This window comes from Scardinius erythrophthalmus, assembly GCF_964197995.2.
Source record: "Scardinius erythrophthalmus genome assembly, chromosome: 11".
Lineage (NCBI taxonomy): Eukaryota > Metazoa > Chordata > Actinopteri > Cypriniformes > Leuciscidae > Scardinius > Scardinius erythrophthalmus.
The window spans coordinates 13,064,584-13,085,722 of record NC_138231.1 but is presented as its reverse complement, the minus strand read 5'-3'; the positions used below and the strand labels follow the sequence as shown (position 1 = coordinate 13,085,722).

The window sequence follows — 21,139 nt, the reverse complement described above, 5'->3', positions numbered from 1 at the left end:
GATTGTAAGCAGCAACAGCATGTTCAGATTAGATCTGTCTTTGATCTTTCCTCATCACCTTAAACTTGTCAGCAATACTGTGTATACAAACATGAGAAGGCAGTGCTAAGAATAGCTACTACATAAGCCACTTGTCACTAGCTGTGAATGAATGCACAACCTTCTGGGTCATGTGTTGGTATGCACTGATTTGTCATTCTAGATGTGTCTGTGGAACTAAGGAGAAGGAGCTTCTTCGAGAACTGGAGAAGGCACCACCCCTATTCTGAGGCAATCTTACCAGTCGCTTTTCTCATTCATCCACCCCAGGCCTAAAGCAGATGATCTGATAAGATGTGGTAGTTTTAAGCACTCTGCCGAGAAAAGAACGCTTAACTGGTCAGTTACAGCTCCTCTGTCAGAGGTTTCCTACTAATATAGCAGCACCGTGGTGTCTTCAGCACTTCTTCCAGAGACACCAATTGAGTCGCACGTTTCCACATACACGTTGAGTCACTTTGCAGAAGATTCAGAATGTCTGATTCCACCTCCATCAAGGAGTTTAGCGGGACGCATCAAGCCTTTCGAGACCGCTGGGCCAAAACAGATGATGAGATGTGCAAACACAGTATGTCTTTCCACTTGCACAATACTCTGAGGAAGGAGTTCTTTGCCAGCTACCTGTACCTCCTGGAGATGATTCCTCTGGGTAAGAAATTTTGGTCACACTATTTTACAGTACGTATACTTACAGTAAAGTTACTCAAGAAAGTACTGGTAATATAAGGTAACATGGGTTAGTTTAAGGGATAGGATCAGGGTTAGTACCAGTGCTTTTTTACATACAGAACAGGGCTGTAAAATTAAGTGCTACCGAAATTTTTGTGTGAATTATGACCCTTTGAAGTTTGTCAGCCCAAAGCCACACTGTACAAAGATTTTTCAATCTGCATCTATTAATATTTATGTGGCATGTCTCTATCAAAATTACATTTACATATCTGTGATGATAATTTGAGCAGATACTGGTGAACAGCTTTGCTTAAACCTCAATATCTAACCGATATTCACTGTACAGTATAGGCCTACACATTGTTCATTCATGCAATCAATGTACAGATCCATGTTACTATTTTAAGCATAATTTCATAAACGTGTATGCATGCTGCATTCTTTACATTCCACTGAATATAAAACAGACTTAGTTTTTGTGTTAGCAGCAATGACAGCTGACTTTACAGGCTTTGGAGATGGTGGTTAAGTGTTAAAGGGATAGTTCACCCAAAAATAAGAAATTCTGTCATCATTTACTCACCCTCAATTTATTCCAAACCTGTATGAGTGACTTTCTTCTGTTGAACTCAAAATAAGATATTTTAAAGAGTATTGGTAACCAAAAAGTAAATGGGCCCAGTATTTTTTCCATACTATGGAAGTCAATGGTGCTCCACAACTGTTTGGTTACAAACATTCTTCAAAATATCTTCTTTTGTACAAAGACATTCATACAGTTTTTGAACAACTTGAGGGTGAGTAAATGATGACAGATTTTTTATTTTTGGGTGAACTATCCCTTTAAGGTTGGTGAAACATTAAGAAAAACGTACTCGGTTACTAACGTAACCTCGGTTCTCTCTAGAAGAGGGAACGAGTATTGCGTAAGTAGCTTACGCATCGGGAAAGTCTTCTTTCTTCGAGATCTGAAGCCAAAAAATTATCCTTAATTTTGTATTCATTGTCAACGCAGTGCAGCAGCCGACAGACCTAGGCAGGCTGTATAAGCGTGCTCATTGGCTGCTCGGCTGCAACTGCTTAAGCCTATCGGTGAGCGCTATGAACGCGGCAACCAATGAGGGCGCTTCGCGCCCTCCGCGCCCTTCTAACCGTCAGAATGGGCGTGGCCAGCGTGTATATATTCAGCGCTCACAGGCTAAAATTCTGGTTTTCGCAGTCTGAAGCGCAAAAGCTCGTGGCGCGACACGGCAGGTTACGCAATACTCGTTCCCTCTTCTAGAGAGAACCGAGGTTACGTTAGTAACCGAGTACGTTCTCTTACGAGAGGTTCTCTCGTATTGCGTAAGTAGCTTACGCATCGGGAACCCTTTGTCAACGCCGTGTGCGCCGAGCATCCAGCCCATGAATCCCAGGGGAACCGGGGAAAACACTCTGCTGGAAAATGTGGCCGGTCGAGAGACGGGCCAGCGTAGTACATGCACTTCATGCAGCATATGAAATAGAGCGGCGCGGCCGGTCTATAAACATAGCAGTACAACAGTAGGGCCGGCGGAGCGAGCCCAAACAGTACATAAGCACTCATAAGGGTAGGAGAAAACGACATAGTCGGTCTCACATGAAGAGAAAAATTCCCACGCGGCAGAGAATAATGCGGGCGGCCAGCAGCGCGGGCCAGCACCGATAACAACGCGTAACGGGAAATAGGAAACAGAACGGATCAGCCGGTCTGAGTCAAACACTTCACCCTGAGTAGTTACCAGAATAGCGCCAGCATATGAACGTAGTCTGCACACGGGAGCTGGGCAGAGCATACATGTCACTTATACTGACAATATTTTTGCCTGTAGGGCAGGAACTTCCAGGTTATAAAACCTCACGAATGTAGACGGGGAGGCCCAGCCCGCCGCCATACAAATGTCGTGGATAGAAATTCCGCTGGACCAGGCCCACGACGAGGCCATGCCTCTAGTGGAATGGGCTCTGATGCCCAGAGGGCACTGCAGGTGTTTGGAGGCATAAGCTGCTGCTATCGCGTCCACTATCCACCTGGACAAGCTCTGCTTCGAGGCGGCAAGACCCTTGGTGCGTCCGCCGAAGGAAACAAAGAGCTGCTCTGAACGCCTGAAAGCGGCGGAGCGCGTGATGTAAACTCTCAGCGCCCGGACAGGGCATAGGAGGTTATCACTGTCCCCACCATCGGATGCTGGCAGAGCCGAGAGGGAAATAACTTGTGCCCTAAACGGGGTTCCAATCGCTTTGGGGATGTAACCGTGCCTCGGTCTGAGAATGACTTTCGAGTCATTCGGCCCGAACTCGAGACATGCAGGGCTAACAGATAGCGCGTGCAAATCACCCACTCGTTTGACTGAAGACAGAGCTATCAGAAAAACGGTTTTAAGCGACAGATACTTTAGATCCGCGGATTCAAGCGGTTCAAAGGGAAAAGCCTTTAGGGCCGCCAGGACCAAGGACAGATCCCACGAGGGAACCGAGGGGGGCCGCGGGGGGTTCATCCGTCTAGCTCCTCTGAGGAAGCGGATAATGAGCTCATTCCTTCCCATTGCCCGGCCGAGCGTCGTCTCAGCGAACGCTGTAATAGCGGCCACATATACTTTGAGCGTGGAAGGGGATCTGCCCTTTTCCAACAGCTCTTGCAAGAAGGAGAGCACCCGCGGAACCCCGCATGCGCGCGGATCCAGGTTTTGAGTAGCGCACCATTTAGAAAACACCGACCATTTAGACGCGTAGAGCCGTCTCGTGGAGGGGGCTCTAGACTGCGTGATCGTGTTCACGACCCCTTCTGACAGGTCAACGGGTATCCGTTGATCACCCATGCATGCAGCGACCAGCGCTCTGGATGGGGATGCCAGATCGATCCAGCGGCTTGGGAGAGGAGATCCTTTCTCACCGGGATCGGCCATGGGGGTGAGTGCGACAGCCTCACTAGCTCTGGGTACCAAGTTTGGTTTTCCCATCGCGGGGCTATAAGCAGCACTGAGTGGTGCGTTTCTCTGATCCTCTAAATGACCTGTGGCAACAGGGAGATCGGAGGAAAAGCATACAGCGGGAGGCTGGGCCATGTCTGGGACAGCGCGTCTTCGCTCTTCAAATAAAACTTCAGGCATTGAGCATTGTCTTTCGACGCAAAGAGGTCGATTTCCGCTCTGCCGAATAGGCGCCAGAGAAACTGGACTGTCTGGAGGTGCAGAGACCATTCTCCCGGGGGAATGTTGTCCCTGGACAGTCTGTCTGGACCGACATTCAGGTGGCCCGGTACGTGCGCGGCTTTCAGCGAGCGCAGCGAGCGGTAAGCCCACACGAGAAGGCGTTCTGTCAGCCTGCACAGATTCCTGGATCTGACACCGCCCTGTCGGTTCACATAGGATACCACGGACATGTTGTCCGAGCGGACTAGCACATGGTGATCCCGTATGAATGGGAGGAAGCGCCTGAGCGCGTTCTCGACCGCTATCATCTCCAAACAGTTTATGTGGAGGCATTTTTCCCGGTCTGACCATAGGCCAAAAGCCGGTTTGCCCTCGAACAGAGCGCCCCAGCCTGAGGTGGAAGCGTCCGTCGAGATAATTTTGCGGTGTGAGATAGCTCCCATTGTCACTCCCCGCTGGTACCAGTCGGCCGCTAACCAGGGCTTCAGAGCTGAAACGCAGCTCTGAGTCACTCTGATGCGAATACCGCCGGAAGCCCATGCTCTGTGAGGCACTCGGGCATTCAGCCAGCATTGTAGCGGGCGCATTCGTAAAAGACCCAGCCGAAGCACTGCTGCGGCTGAGGCCATACAACCCAGTAGCCTCTGAAATGTTTTGAGAGGTACGGTGCTGCCCGGCCGGAGAGACGCGGCCAGGCGTCGAATGCAGCGCGCGCGCTGTGTCGACAGACGGGCCGTGTACTGATATACCTGACCGTCGAAGGCGAATCTCAAGAATGGCCTGTGACGGGGTATTATCAGGATCTGAAAAGCACGCGTCTTTTAGATCGAGAGATATAAACCAGTCCCTCGGGCGAATTTGCGCGAGAATTTGTCTGGTTGTGAGCATTTTGAACGGTCTTCTCATAAGAGCCTCGTTCAAACGTCTCAGATCCAAAATTGGTCTGAGTGCTCCGTCCTTCTTGGGAACGAGGAAATAACGGCTGTAAAAGCCCGACTCGCTCATGGAAGGGGAAACCGGTTCCATAGCCCTTTTGCACAGAAGTGTATTTCTGCTCGAAGTAGATGTGCTACTTCCCCATTCACTCTGGTCTCGATACGCGCTTGAAAGCGCGGAGGGCGGCGAGCGAACTGCAGAGTATAGCCCTGTTTTACTGTGCTTAGCACCCGTTCTGATGCGCCTGGAATAGTTTCCCACGCTTTTGCGTGTGCAGCCAGGGGCAGAATGGCCTCCGGGCTCCGATCGCCGCGCATCGCGGGCTCGAGAGCTCGAAACGGAGGGGCGGGCGCGGCGCGCGCGCTCTTGGTGCTTAGATACGGCAGATCGCACGCAGCGATAGCTGGCCGTTTTACACACAGTGTCCCGGTGGCTTTAGACGGGGAACATAAAGTGTGAGGCGCGACGCGCGATGGCGGCGTCGGGGCGAAAATGTTCGTTCTCTTACGAGAGGTTCTCTCGTATTGCGTAAGCTTGCTTACGCTGCGGGAAAGTCTTCTTTTCTCGAGATACTGAAGCCAAAAATTATCCTTAATTTCATTTTTTGTCAACGCAGTGCAGCTGCGGGCAGCCGAGCTAGAGCGGCATACTGCGCGCTCATTGGCTGCCGCGCGGCAACTGCTTAAGCCTACCAGTGAGCCTGGCGTGACGTCACGCCCAATGAGGGCGCGCGCGCCCTAGCGCGTCACAGCCCGCCAGAATGGGCGGCGTCAGAGCATATATAAGGAAGGCTCGTAGGCTATATTCTCTGATTTCTGTCTTTTCAGCGAAGCACTCGCATCGCTGATCTCGGAGAGGAAGCCGTCGCCGTTGTCCTTCAAGGCCCAGCTAACGAGCCAGCTTAGGTCAGCCTGAGGAAGCCGGACGATCTTCGCCGCCTTCAGCCTGCCGTGCCAGCTCAGCTATCCGGCGAATATCCTTTGCAAGCTCTTTTGTGTGTGTTCTTGCTTCCGCAGCACTTTCTAAAAGAGCAGAGGCGTTGTTGCAAATGCCTCGCACCACGTGCGGCTCATGCCGCTCCGCGCTCAGCGACGGAGACCGCCATCTTCTCTGCGCTCTCTGCCTGGGCCGGGACCACGCAGCCGTCGCGCTTTCCACGGGCGGCTGCGCTTTCTGTGAAGAGCTGCCGATGTCGACCCTGCGGGCTCGACTCGCCCTCTTCGCGGAACCTGCTCCAACTGTCCTCGGGCCGCGTAAGAAGAAACGCCGCTCGCAGCGACCACCGGAGCCCGAGACTCGAGCCAAGGCCTCGCCGGAGCCTCTCCCGCGAGCCTCGCTCTCTCCTTCTCCGCCCCCGCTTCCCGACGCGCAGCCGACGGCTCACGCCCTCGATGCCGTCGCCTCAGGGGATGAAGCGGATGATGACGCGCTACTGGACACGTGCTCACTAATGGCGTCGGACAGCGAGGAATGGTCCGGTTCTGTCCGCTCCGCCTCCTCCACCAGAGCGTCCAGCAGGACTCACGCCAGTGTGGACGCCGAGCTTCTCCGCCTCCTCACGGCAGCAGTCGAACACCTGGGCCTCGAATGGTCCCCGCCAGCGGTGACTCCGCCCAACAGACTCGACGGGTGCTTCTTGCCCGCCAGTCGACGAGCTCCAGTGTCCAGGCCAGCGCCTTTTCTGCCGGAGCTTCACGAGGAGCTTACCAAATCCTGGGACGCTCCAGTTTCGGCCAGACTCCGTTCTCCGGCCTCATCTACTCTCTCTCGCGTAGACGGAGCCAAGGAGAAAGGATATGACCGGATCCCACCGGTCGAACCAGCGGTTGCAGCGCATCTTTGCCCCCCATCCGCGAGATGGCGCTCAAAGACTGCCCTCCCGTCCAAGGCCTGCAGGACTACTTCGGCGTTTGCCAGCCGCGCTTTCTCCGCCGCTGGGCAAGCCGCCTCAGCCCTGCACACAATGGCGGTTTTACAAGTTTTTCAAGCCGACCTCCTCAGCCAGCTCGACGAGGGAAAACTTGATAAATCCGCTTTGACCGACCTGCGCAGTGCGACGGATCTCTCTCTTCGCACAACGAAAACAGCAGCCCAAGCGATCGGACGATCTATGGCTTCGCTGACTGTCATTGAGCGCCACCTCTGGCTAACGCTAGCCGACATGGGAGAGCAAGAGCGGTCCGTCTTTCTCAACGCCCCGCTTTCACCCGCCGGCCTCTTCGGCCCCGCGGTAAGTGGCCTCGTGGACAGCTTCTCGGAAGTTCAGAAGGCGTCACAGGCCATGAACCTCTTCCTGCCCCGCCGCTCGAGCTCCGCTGCAGGCCGGTCTAAAACTCAGCCTCCTGCACGCAGCCCCACGCGGCGCCCCTCCCGACCTCCAGCATCGCAGCAGCGTCAGCGCGGCCGACCCAGGTCCCGCTCCACCAGCCAACACAGGCCGCCACCCCCGCGGGGTCCCCGGCCTAGAGTTTCGCTGAAAACCGAGCCTGCGAAATCCTCCTAGCACTCGCAAGGAGGAAAAGACGGTTGAGTCCCGCCGCGGCCGGACCGCCGTCGAAGCTAACCTGTATCCCTCTGCCAGTCCCCTTGATAAAGGCTACTGCAGTAGTGTCCACCGCAGCCAACGAGCCAGTTTCTCAACTCTCTCGCCTGCACACAAACGCCGTTTTTACGGCGACCCAGATAAATCGAATAAAGAGTGTAAAATCTGGTCATCCGGCTCACGCCGTCAGTGCTATGAGTGTAGTAAACATGCCCACACCCCAGTGCTCATCACTACACACAAGCACAATCCCCCCTGTGTACCCCACAGAGTGCACTCACATAAAGCGCGCTACGGCCGCTCGAGTGTTAGCTGTAGGTCGCGTGCCCACAACCCAGTGCTCACACCTACACAGTGCCCGCTCTGCCTCACACATTCGGGGACGAAAGCACTCCACCGCCGGCTGTGCGTTAATAAAGAGTCCTGTGCCCGCTATACAGCACGCACGCTCTCATGTACACACTCACGAGCCCGCCCCGCTCCCGCGCCGCGAGCCGTTGCTCAAAACGCTCTCTCACAGCGTCATTCAGCCGGCTGCCGCTATCAGCGAGCCCCCGTCTCCCCTCACTGTCACTGCGCGACTCGCGCACATACCGCCACAGGCTCCCCGTCCCGCGCTGTGCGGCGGGCGGGACCCGGAGGCTATCCGACCCCTAGCTATGAGTGCGAATGCATGGAAAGCTATTCCGGGAATGTCGGATTGGGTATTAAACACAGTGATAAAGGGCTATTCGCTTCAATTCGCTCGCCGCCCCCCGCGTTTTCGCGCCCGGGTCGAGACACAAGTGAAAGCAGATGCAGCCCATCTGCTTCACACAGAGATAGCGAATTTACTGCACAAAGGTGCCATAGAACGGGTTCACCCTCTGGCTGCCGAGGCAGGCTTATACAGCCGCTATTTCCTCGTACCCAAGAAGGGCGGAGCGCTCAGACCTATACTAGATCTGAGATATTTGAACAAAGCGCTCGTGAAACGACCGTTCAAAATGCTCACGACCGGTCAAATCCTCGCGCAGATTCGCCCGGGGGACTGGTTCATTTCTCTCGATCTGAAAGACGCGTATTTTCAGATTCGGATTATTCCCCGTCACAGGCCATTCTTGAGATTCGCCTTCGACGGTCAGGCATATCAGTACACCGTCCTGCCGTTCGGCTTGTCCCTGGCACCCCGTACTTTTACGAAGTGCATGGACGCGGCCCTCGCACCCCTGAGATCGAAAGGGATGCGAATTCTGAACTATCTGGACGATTGGCTCATTATAGCGCAGTCAACAGAGGAACTAGTTTCTCACAAGAAAGCGCTTCTCGGTCATTTGGAAAGCCTGGGTCTTTCCGTGAACTGGGACAAGAGCTCTCTAACCCCCAGCCAGTCTATCACTTTCCTGGGTATAGATCTGGATTCGGCGGCGATGACGGCCAGACTGTCAACACAGCGCGCGCGCCGTGTTCGGCACCTCGCCGCTTCCGTTCAGGTGGGAAAAGTTTTTCCCCTAAAAACCTTTCAGAGGCTTTTGGGCCATATGGCGTCAGCCGCAGCGGTCCTGCAGCTGGGTTTACTTCGAATGCGCCCGCTTCAGTGCTGGCTAAAGTCGGAAGTGTCCCGCAAAGCATGGATTTCGGGCCGTGCACCAGTCAGAGTGACTCAGCGCTGCGTCTCAGCCCTGCAGCCCTGGCTGGCGGCCGAATGGTTTCAGCGGGGAGTGTCGATGGGGGTCATCGCACACCGCAAAGTGGTCTCGACAGATGCGTCCAACATGGGTTGGGGAGCGACTCACGAGGGCAGTCCGATTTGCGGCCGGTGGTCGAATACGGAGAAAAGCCTTCACATAAACTGTCTAGAGATGCTGGCGGTCGAGAAAGCGCTGAAGCACTTTCTACCACTCCTACGGGGACACCATGTGCTAGTCCGCTCGGACAACATGTCAGTAGTGTCTTACGTGAACCGCCAGGGCGGAATCAGATCCAGAGCCCTGCGCGCTCTCACAGAGCGCCTCCTATCCTGGGCTCAGGGCCCGCTGCGCTCCCTAAGGGCAGCTCATGTACCCGGTCGCCTCAACGACGGCCCGGACAGACTGTCCAGGGACAACGTTCCCCCAGGGGAATGGTCTCTACACCGCCAGACGGTCCAAGCGCTTTGGCATCGCTTTGGCAAAGCGGAGATCGACCTCTTCGCCGCGAGCGAGAACGCTCAGTGCCAGAGGTTTTTCTCGAAACACGAGGACGCGCTGGCCCAGACATGGCCCAGCGTTCCGCTGTATGCGTTCCCCCCGATCTCGATGCTGCCTCAAGTGCTAGCGAGGATCAGGGAGACGAACTGCGCAGCGCTCCTCATAGCCCCGCGCTGGGAAAACCAACCATGGTTTCCCGAGCTAATGAGGCTGACAGACACAGCCCCATGGCCGATCCCGGTGAGGAGAGATCTTCTCTCTCAAGCTCGAGGATCGATTCTGCATCCCCATCCAGAGCACTGGTCTCTGCATGCGTGGGAAATCAACGGATATTCGTTGATCTGCCAGAAGGGGTAATTAACACGATCGCGCAGTCCAGAGCCCCCTCGACGAGGCGGCTCTATGCGTCTAAATGGTCAGTGTTTAACAAATGGTGTGTGGAAATGGGTTCTAATGCTCAGTCCTGTGGAGTCCCACAGGTATTGAACTTTCTCCAAGAGATGTTGGACGCGGGCAGGTCCCCCTCCACGCTCAAGGTTTACGTCGCGGCCATAGCAGCGTTCGCCGATTCGGCGCGCGGCCGCTCACTGGGCAGGGATGAACTCATCACCCGTTTTCTGCGAGGGGCCAGGAGGATGAACCCTCCCCGGCCCCCGTCAGTCCCTATTTGGGACCTGTTCCTGGTCCTAGAGTCCCTGAAAGTGCATCCGTTCGAGCCTTTGGACTCTGTGGAGTTGAAATACTTGACGCTTAAAACCGTTTTTCTGCTAGCTCTGGCTTCAGTCAAACGAGTGGGCGATTTGCATGCGCTGTCTGTCAGCGCGTCGTGCCTCGAGTTTGGACCTAACGACTCGTTAGCCATTCTCAAACCGAAGCACGGCTATGTCCCCAAAGTGTTAGGTACTCCCTTTAGGGCTCAAGTCATTACCCTATCGGCCCTGCCGTCATCCGGCAGTGAGGAGGGTGTCAACCGCCTTTGCCCGGTCAGGGCGTTAAGGTGTTATGTCACGCGCTCTGCAGCCTTCAGGCTCTCAGAGCAGCTTTTCGTTTCGTTTGGAGGGCGCGCTAAGGGTCGCGCCGCCTCGAAACAGACGCTATCCAGATGGATAGTGGACGCTATTGCGGCAGCATATGCGTCAAAAGACCTGCAATGTCCGTTGGGCATACGGGCTCATTCCACCAGAGGCATGGCCTCATCGTGGGCATGGTCCAGCGGGATTTCCATTCATGACATTTGTATGGCGGCGGGCTGGGCGTCCCCCTCCACTTTTGTTAGGTTTTATAACCTGGAAGTTCCCGCTCTGCAGGCAAAACTTCTGTCAGTCTAGTCGTGTTCATGTCCTGCCCATATGCGCAGGTTGTACTATTGACTAGCTTGTCTGTTGAGCTGCACGCTCAGGGTCAGTATACATAGACCGGCCTTGCCGTTCTTGCGTTCCCTAGATGTGCTTATGAACATGTGTTGGCCCGCACCGCTGGCCACCTGTTTTTCACCTCTATGCTCTTCATAGAGTCATATGTGATTGTTAGGCTCGCACGGCGTGGACAAGGGGTTCCCGCAGCGTAAGCAAGCTTACGCAATACGAGAGAACCTCTCGTAAGAGAACGATACTCGGTTACTCACGTAACCTCGGTTCTCTCTAGAGAGGGAACGAGTATTGCGTTCCCTGCCGTGCTTGAAGCCTGTAGCTCGTGTCGCTTCATTCGACAGAAAACAGAGAATATAGCCTACGAGCCTTCCTTATATATGCTCTGACGCCGCCCATTCTGGCGGGCTGTGACGCGCTAGGGCGCGCGCGCCCTCATTGGGCGTGACGTCACGCCAGGCTCACTGGTAGGCTTAAGCAGTTGCCGCGCGGCAGCCAATGAGCGCGCAGTATGCCGCTCTAGCTCGGCTGCCCGCAGCTGCACTGCGTTGACAAAAAATGAAATTAAGGATAATTTTTGGCTTCAGTATCTCGAGAAAAGAAGACTTTCCCGCAGCGTAAGCAAGCTTACGCAATACTCGTTCCCTCTCTAGAGAGAACCGAGGTTACGTGAGTAACCGAGTATCGTTAGTATGTGTGAGCGCTCGAGGGCGGGCACAGGAGTTACATTCAGGGGCGGGCGCGGCGCGCGCGCTCTTGGTGGTTAGATACGGCGGATCGCACGTAGCGATAGCTGGCCGTTTTACACACAGTGTCCCGGTGGCTTTGGACGGGGAACATATAGTGTGAGGCGCGAAAATGTATGTGTGAGCGCTCGAGGGCGGGCACAGGACTCACATTTAAAACATGACCGGTCGTGCAAGGCCGTGTGACAGAGCGGGCAGTGAGTAGGTGTGGGCACGGAGAAGTGGACACGTGACCTACTTTTAACACTAAAGCGGCTTTTGCCTGCTTCATGAGAGTGGGCTCTGTGAGAGACACGGGATGTATAGTGCTTGTGTACAGGGGTGAGCACAGAACGTGGGCACATTCACTGTACTAGAAACACATACGGCGTCAGCCGTGCAACCAGACATTATGCTCTTTTGACATTTTCTGGGTTGCCGTGAGAACGGCGGATGCGCGCAGGCGAGCGAGTAGATACCGGCTCGTTGACTGCGGGTTAAACAGCTGCAGTAGCCGTGGCAACGGGGACTGACAGAGCGTTAAGCTTCGACGGTGGTCCAGCCGCAGGGCTGCGGGATTTAACCGTCTTTTCTTCTCTCGTGTTTAGACGCTCAAAAAATACTCGAGCACTCTGAGAAGGTGTGGTGCGAGGGGCGGGTTCGCTTTCTGTAAGTAAGAAAGACTGGCCGCGAGCTCGGAGAAGCAAGCAGCATAAATTTTATTTTCCCCGAGAGCTGGGATCGAACGCGGGTCTCTCGCATGAAAGCGTATGATTCTGCCACTGAGCCACAGGGGAATCACATAGGCTTTCAGTTAGCGCGAGCATATAAAAAGCGACCTCTTGTGTCGCGTCGGCGTTCGTTTGCAGGCGAGCGTGTGTTTAAAACAGGCTCGTTTACTGCAATAGTAATATTTCCAGTCGCCTGAACTTAAGAGGGGACTGAGAAATGTGTGAGGATTGGCGGTTGTCCAGCCGTAGCGAGACTAACACACTCTCTTCTCTTTTCGCCGGTGAGTGAGGCGCGCACGCTGAACGCTGCTCGTGACCGTCCGCTTTGTCATCCCTTGAACGGCGCAATCTGCACGGCCCAACGAGGGAGAGAGCGGGCTTGTTTTCTGTATGTAAGAAAAACTGGCCGCGAGCTCGGAGAAGCGAACAGCATAAACTTTAACTGCCGCGAGAGCGGGGATCGAACCCGGGTCTCTAGCTTGACAGTCTAGGATTCCGCCACTGAGCCACAGGGGAGAATACATTAGTACGCGGTTAGCGTCATCATGTCTTGTGACAGCGTTTGCTTGCAGGCGAGCGTGTATTTATAACAGGCTCGTATACTGCAATAGTAACAATTCCAGTCGCCTGAACTTAAGAGGGGACTGAGAAATGTGTGAGAATGGAGGTTATAGTCCAGGCCACGGCGGGACGAAAACACTCTGTTCCCCTTTCACCAGTGACGCGCGAGGACGGAGTAGCTTTCTTGTAACGTAAAGAAAGCTCAGACCGTCCGCTCCTGCCATCCCTTGTGAGCGGCGCAGTTTGCGCGGCTCGAACAGAGGGAGAGGAAACTCGCTCCGAGACCGTCCGCTCCTGCCATCCCTCGTGAGCGGCGTATTGCACGGCTCGAACAGAGGGAGAGGAAACTCGCTCCGAGACCGTCCGCTCCTGCCATCCCTCGTGAGCGGCTCAGTTTGCGCGGCTCGAACAGAGGGAGAGGAAACTCGCTCCGAGACCGTCCGCTTCTGCCATCCCTCGTGAGCGGCTCAGTTTGCGCGGCTCGAACAGAGGGAGAGGAAACTCGCTCCGAGACCGTCCGCTTCTGCCATCTCTTGTGAGCGGCGTATTGCACGGCTCGAACAGAGGGAGAGTACGGGTATCTATCACATTCACCTCATCTCCTGACGCGGCGGCGGCGCGGGCAGAGCCGGCGGTTGAGCGGCCGGGAGGGAGAGGGCGAGAGAGAGCTCGAGGGAGAGGTTCCGGCGAGCTCCTCAGTCACAACAGTCTCCGGTGGTCGCTGCGAGCGGCGCTTCTTATTGCGCGGCCCGGCAGGGACAGGCGGAGCGACAGCTTGGTCGAAAGCTTCAAGTCGAGCCCGCAGGGTCGACATTGAAAGCTCTTCGCACTCGGAGAGTGCGGTGGCGGCGTGCCCGCGGCCCAGGCGGAGAGCGCAGAGAGGTGGCGGTCTCCGTAGCTGAGCGGGGCGAGGCACGAGCCGCAAAAACGAGGCGTTTTTACAAAAACGCCTCGTGCTCTTTTAGAGTACACACAGAAACAGTAATAATGTAAAGGATATGTCGCCGGATAGCGTAGCAGGCACGGATGGCTGCAGGCGGCGAAGACGGCCGGCTTCCTCAGGCGCTGTCCTAAGCTTGCTGGTCGCTGGTTTCAACGGCGGCGGCTCTCAAGATCCAGCGATGCGAAGAGCGTCGCTGAAGACAAGAAAAATCAGAATTTTAGCCTGTGAGCGCTGAATATATACACGCTGGCCACGCCCATTCTGACGGTTAGAAGGGCGCGGAGGGCGCGAAGCGCCCTCATTGGTTGCCGCGTTCATAGCGCTCACCGATAGGCTTAAGCAGTTGCAGCCGAGCAGCCAATGAGCACGCTTATACAGCCTGCCTAGGTCTGTCGGCTGCTGCACTGCGTTGACAATGAATACAAAATTAAGGATAATTTTTTGGCTTCAGATCTCGAAGAAAGAAGACTTTCCCGATGCGTAAGCTACTTACGCAATACGAGAGAACCTCTCGTAAGAGAACAAATGTTCGCCTTTAAGCAACTGTGAATATTATACAATGATTTGGAGTTCATAAACAATTTAGTTTTTTTGTTTTGTCTGATGAATGTGAGCTTGTGTTTTCACTGGTTCACATATTTATTTAATCAGGTGGGTAGTGTAAACTGTGGAAACACGTCTGTCAGTGTTACTGTGAGTTGTTGGTTAGATTGAGAGGCCAGATTTCTTTCAACAGACACATCCAATTTTTGTATTGTTAGCGATGAGCTTCTCTTAAGTCATGAAAACAGATATATGAGACAGCACAGGTTAATAAATGAATGACCACACAGGTAAAGTAATCTTCAGATAAACACTCAAATATACTTGATAGTTGATATTAAATTACATGTAAAGGAACAATGGGATATTTGAGGTGAAAATAAACATGGTTCATGGTTTTATTTTATTTAAAAACTGATATACTTTATATACTTTGAACTGTATAAACAGTAACCCAACTGAATATACTAGCTAGAGCTTGCTGTTATCATGCTAAAAGTAACTTTTTTTTAACCATTTGTATTGTTTCAGTAAGCATAAGGAAGAAACTTAAAATAACAATTATTCAATGTTTGTTTTCCCTGGCCCATGCAAAGCATGATGGGAACTATAAATCCCAACTTTCAGCAAAGCTGCATTAATGCAAGTGGAAATTATTAATCAATGCCAATCTCAATGCGAACAGATTATTAATTTTACAAATTAAAATAGCTTTTATATAACTAAATTAAGCTTTTAGTGCTGGGCAAAGATTAATCGCGATTAATCGCATCCAAAATAAAAGTTTGTGTTTGCATAATATATGTGTGTGTACTGTGTATAATTATTTTGTATTTATAAATACACACATATGCATGTATATATTTAAGAATTTTTATTTATTTATTTATAAATTATTTATATTTATATATAATATAAATTATGTATAAATATATACAGTATATACATGCAAATATTTCTTAAATAAATACATGCATATGTGTGTATTTATATATACAAAATAATTATACACAGTACACACATATATTATGCAAACACAAACTTTTATTTGGGATGCGATTAATCGCGATTAATCTTTGCCCAGCACTACTTTTAATACATATGTAGTTCATATGAGATCAGCTTTTTGACCAAAAGGAAAGACAGTCATTCATACTTTTAAAGGACCTGTTAAAATTAACTCAGAAAGTATTTTGTGAGAGCTTAAAAGAAAAATGAGTATTAATGTCTGTTTTGGACTTGATAGCTGAAATTAGTGGGTTGTTTTGTTGCCTCTTGACCAATAACGTAAAGCAGATTAAGGTATATATAGAGGACCAAGAAAAAATATACAGGACCAAAATAAAATAGTCCACAAGGAAACATTGCCCAGTGTTACTATTTCCAACTTTGGACTACTAAACTTGTGGTTCACATGACAAACTCTGCTCACAAATTCAGGATCACAATCCATTCACTCTGCCAGTTCTCTCACTTATAACACTTCAGCAAGGTCTTCCCGCTAATCATCTGGTGATCTGATGTTTGACTCGAACTTTCCAAGCATGTATCGACTTAATGACTGCTCTGTCCTTTAAGTGACCAGCCATTGAGGGAGCAGATGTTCCAGCTGAACTTAATAATGTGGCATTAGACTGATGCTGACAGAGATTTGCATGTTGAATTGCTTCAAACCATCTAAACCCCTAAATGTGCCAACGACAAAGCATTCCTTGTATGTAGAACAACAGTCAATATCAACAGTATCAATACGGGCAACTTGGAATTTCCGATGTTACGCCATAAACTGAATGAAAACATTCTTAATGCTATTAATAACCGGTACCTTTCAAAGCACTAATTATTTCTAAATGGTGTTGTGAGAAGTGAATGAGAAGACACAACTGCATTGAAACTTCTTTTTATAACTGTACACTTTCCCTTGAGATGCTTTGACCCCATGCACAGATGACCTTTAAATGTCAACATTATATTAATATTGAATATTAATATTATTATATTCGATTTCGACTAACTAAATTAATGCCCAATTTTTCTCTCTAGCTTGTAAATGTTACAAATTTTCACAATAAACTGAGAACAGTTGTGCATTTTTTACTAAGTGACTGTCTATATGTTTGTTGCCTTACAGTGAAACTCTATGCAGTGACTTGTGAGTACATTAAAGGGGAGAAGCAGTTTTACTACAGGGCACAGAACTTCTACAAGGACGTCCCGGCGTCAGAAGAGGGCATGATGGGAGATTTTTTGGAGATATCTGAGATTGACCTTGAAGGCTCAAGACAGTTCCTGAAGAAATTTGTGGTATGAAATTTTGCCTTTCTCATTGATACTTAATGTTTATTATTCAGTGTACTTAAAAGCGGCTGTATATACAAGAAGAATACTGAAATACACTGTAAAAAAATGTTTTGTAAGTGTAAGTAAAACAAGGATAATTGGAGTACATTTTACAAGAAACCTTTTCCGTTTTCCTACTTGAAAATGTCATGATTAATTGAATGTGTTACTTGCCATTTCTTTGTAGTTACTTGTGAAATGTATTAGTCATTCCTGGTTCAAGTCTATTGTGGTTGTGTCCAAAAGTAAAAAAATCTGTTAATCAGTTGAATGTAGTTCATCAATTTATAAATATCAGACACAGCCTACACCATAAAAACTGATCAGTTGACTTAACTTAAAAAAAGTGAGAAAAACTTTTGCCTTAAAATTATTAAGTAAATAAACTTCATGCGTACTGAAAAAATGTAAGTTATGTGAACTTAACAATTACACATAACTTAATTTTTTCAATTACGTATGGAGTTTATTTACTTAATTTTAAGGCAGGTCTCCTTTTTTAAGTTAATTCAACTGATCACTTTTTATAGTGTATGACAGCAGGCAATTCTTTTCAATTGCATATTGCCTTTGTAGTGTGCTCACACATTCTCTTTAAGTTAGCAAGACATAAAGATCAAAAGAGCACACACCTTTACTTTTTGAACATGTGGTTAAAGTCCAACTGAAATCAAAATTGACCCTATTTACTTTGTTAGCGCATATTACTAGTCTTGTGGTGAAAAATTAATCTGTGCAAGTTAATACACAGAAAAAAATTGTTTGCCGTCGTAATCTTTAATCAAAGTCTGAAAAGTTACTTCCGGTCTGGAATGGCGTTCCTTCTCTGATGATGTAGGTGTGGCGGCTTGGGTTGGGAAACGCTTAACCACTCCTCTCAAACCGTTAGTCTGCTATGAGCAGAGATGAAGAGGAGGAGCGCTAGAGTAAAACCCTGCACTCTGTTCAATATTCCGTTTCACTGGGAAATACGTCACAACACTGCAGAAAAGTCGTTTGCAACTTCCGGTTCACGCAGACTTTAATTAACACATCCAAGTTGACAAATAGCATTAGCTTCATAAATAGTGTTCAGCTGTTGTGCTAAAACTTTGACCATGAACCTGGACTGGAAGTCTTTAGATTTCTTTAATTTCTTGTGTTATAGCACTCATTATTATTTTTGAACATCAAAAAGTAAAATGTTTTTTTAATGGTCCCTTATAGGGTCCAGGAAAGGCTGGCACCAAGCGAGCACTAGACTGTGGCTGTGGAATTGGGAGAGTTTCTAAAGGAGTTCTGTTTCCTGTGTTTGAGTCCATGGAGATGCTTGACATGATGGAAGATTTCATCCTCCATGCTCATGAGTGTTACCTTGGAGATGACGCAGACCGGGTGGAGGCCTACTACCTTTACAATCTGCAGGAATTCATCCCAGCTACAAAGAGATACGATGTCATCTGGATGCAGTGGGTTGCCTGTGAGTGTGTTGCTTGTGACCATTAATTTGTTTTATCATGCTGTATATTTCGCAGTACCGCCTACATCTTATTTTAGTAGTTGCAGGCTATCCTTTTCCATTTTCTGTAATGCGAGCAGCTGTATGCTGGTCAGGGTCTTTTGTTGCAGTATACAGTTTCATCTCCCTGACTGCAGCCTATGTGTATATTTGACATGGGTGACCGAGATATTAATATGAAACTGCTTAAAACCATATAAAGACTTGAGATAGTGAATGAACTCCTTGTGATGACAGATTTTTTTTTAAGACCTAACTGAAGCAACTCACAATCAACATGTATTATTATATACCAGGAACTGTAGCCTAGTGATTAAGCATATGACTCAAATGACCATTCAAAAAGAAAAAGTAATAAATAAATGTATTATATATAAGCAACAGCTGTCCAGATTTAAAAAAATAAATAAAAAATTGACAGATGTGGCATATACACTCACTGGCCACTTTAGTAGGTACACCTTGCTAGTACCAGGTTGGGCGCCCTTTTGCCTTCAGAACTGCCTTAATTCTTCATGGCAAAGATTCAAGAAGGTGCTGAAATCATTCCTCAGAGATTTTGGTCCATATTGACATGATAGCATCACGCAGTTGCTGCAGATCTGTCGGCTGCACATCCATAATCTTAGTCTCCCGTTCCACCACATCCCAAAGGTGCTCTATTGGATTGAGATCTCGTGACTGTGAAGGCCATTTGAGTTCAGTGAACTCATTGTTCAAGAAACCAATTTGAGATGATTTGAGCTTTGTGAGATGGCGTGTTATCCTGCTGGAAGTAGCCATCAGAAGATGTGTACACTGTGGTCATAAAGGGATGGACATGGTCAGCAGCAATACTCATTTAACTCATGGCATTTAAACGTTGCTCAGTTGTCACTTATGGGCCAAGAGTGCCAAGAACATATCCATCACAGCAGAAATCGAGACTCATCAGACCAGGCAATGTTATTCCGGTCTTCTATTGTCCAATTTTGGTAAGCCAATGGGAATTGTAGCCTCCGTTTCCTGTTCTGATAGTGGCACCGGTGTGTTCTTCTGCTGCTGTAGGTCCATCTGCTTAACTCGGTTGTAACGAGTGGTTATTTGAGTTAATGCTGCCTTTCCAATCAGCTCAAACCAGTCTTGACATTCTCCTCTGACCTCTGGCAGCAACAAGGTATTTTCGCCCACAGAACTGCCGCTTACTCGATATTTTCTCTTTTTCAGACCATTCTCTGTAAACCCTAGAGATGGTTGTGTGTGAAAATGCCAGAATATCAGCCATTTCTGAAATATTCAGACCAGCCCGTCTGGCACCAGCAACAATGCCACGTTCAAAGTCACTTACATTGGAATAATCTGGACAATCTACTGCTGTTGCTTTTGCATGAACAGTGCCTGTTGTGGACATTTGAAATGTACACACTCTGTTATTCATGAGCCATTTTACATTTTTCAGGTCATCTTACTGATAAGGACCTGATGGAATTTTTAATGCGTGCTAAGGAGAGCTTGAGGCCCAATGGTGTGATTATCATTAAGGATAACATGGCACGGCAGGGCTGCAAGCTGGACCCGATTGACAGCAGCATCATTCGCCACCTGGACATCATGAAGAGCATCATTCAGAAAGCAGGCCTCTCCATACTGGACGTGGAAAAGCAAGAAGGCTTTCCTGAGGCCATCGTACCTGTATGGATGATCGCCATGCAATAAATGAAAGACATGGGTTAGAAGCAGACAGTGTTTTCAGATGGATGTGTCGTACATGCACTTAGGGACATTGGTAGCTATATATTATAAATACATAGTATGTTTTATCCCATTTACCAACTAACATGTCAGAGTGTAGTAATTTCAGTTTTTGAACATCTGTTTTCCCTCCCGACGTTTTATTTTTCCAGTAGCTTTTGCCGTTTTCAGACTGCTGTCATTGTACAGTGTAGTTTCTACTCATATTATATGTTTACCCATAACATATATAGTGTTTGTTTTATTTTGCCATTGACAGAAATCTTTAGTGAAGATTTTGTAAAATATAATTTCCATTTTTGTGGAAATGGAACAGATAGGTGTATATAATTGTCTTTGCATTTTTATAAATTTACTGTAGTAAAGTAAAATTATTTTTTTTAATTTTTTTTACAAAAAATAATGCTTTTGTCTATGTATTTTTTTGTGATTTAGAGTACAGAAATGTTAATCATTCTGAGTAATAAATAAAAAATATATATATTTTACAATGACATTTCTTTTATTAAAACATATAACAATAAAATATGAGTAACCGAACCACATTCAGATATGTCATGATATCTCCCAAATCCTTATATTATGGGAGACTTATTTCCTTTAAACGACAAAGCCTTCATTATTTTTACATGTGAAATGAGCAAAATATAAAACAACTTATAGCACTAGGGTCTTGCTTACAATGCAGAAGATAAGATAATGAGTATTCGTTGGATATTTCCATGCTCTCGGTGTCTATGAAAGCAAATATTATATTTAAAGAAAGAAGGATAAATAATGTCAACATGTTCAAAACTTCATTGTATTCCCCAAACCATGAAAAACCACAATGTTTAGGTAAATGGTTCTCAGATGGTGTCTTCGTAGAGAGGAAGGGAATTATCCCTGGTTTTGACAGACTGCTCTTTTGTATCTGCCTTGGGTTCTGTCCAAATCTGTCAGAACGTGTCTGCATAAAGAGCATCACCAAGTCACCTCAAATATTCAGCGTGTAAGCCTCACAAAGATGTCTTGAGCGGTGCTGTGTAAAAATTCAAGCAGGTCCTTTTCGCCATGAATAGACGGTTTGTCAAGAAAAAAAACGCAAACACTCACAGCACGCAATGCAGGCAGTCTGTTCTGTTTTTGAGTGATCTACGCTGGTTCTTTACCAAGCAAATTCCTTGCACTCAC

At 48.9% G+C, this 21,139-nt stretch overlaps 1 protein-coding gene across 1 annotated transcript; it reads left to right on the top strand.

Moving 5' to 3' along the window:
* Window positions 1-216: 216 nt before the first annotated feature.
* On the top strand, window positions 217-20,446 carry ntmt2 (N-terminal Xaa-Pro-Lys N-methyltransferase). Its single transcript, XM_081378095.1, has 4 exons — window positions 217-688; window positions 16,529-16,701; window positions 17,944-18,196; window positions 19,674-20,446. The coding sequence occupies exons 1-4, from the start codon at window positions 514-516 to the stop codon at window positions 19,928-19,930; spliced, it is 858 nt and encodes a 285-aa protein (XP_081234221.1). The 5' UTR covers window positions 217-513; the 3' UTR covers window positions 19,931-20,446.
* Window positions 20,447-21,139: the final 693 nt, after the last annotated feature.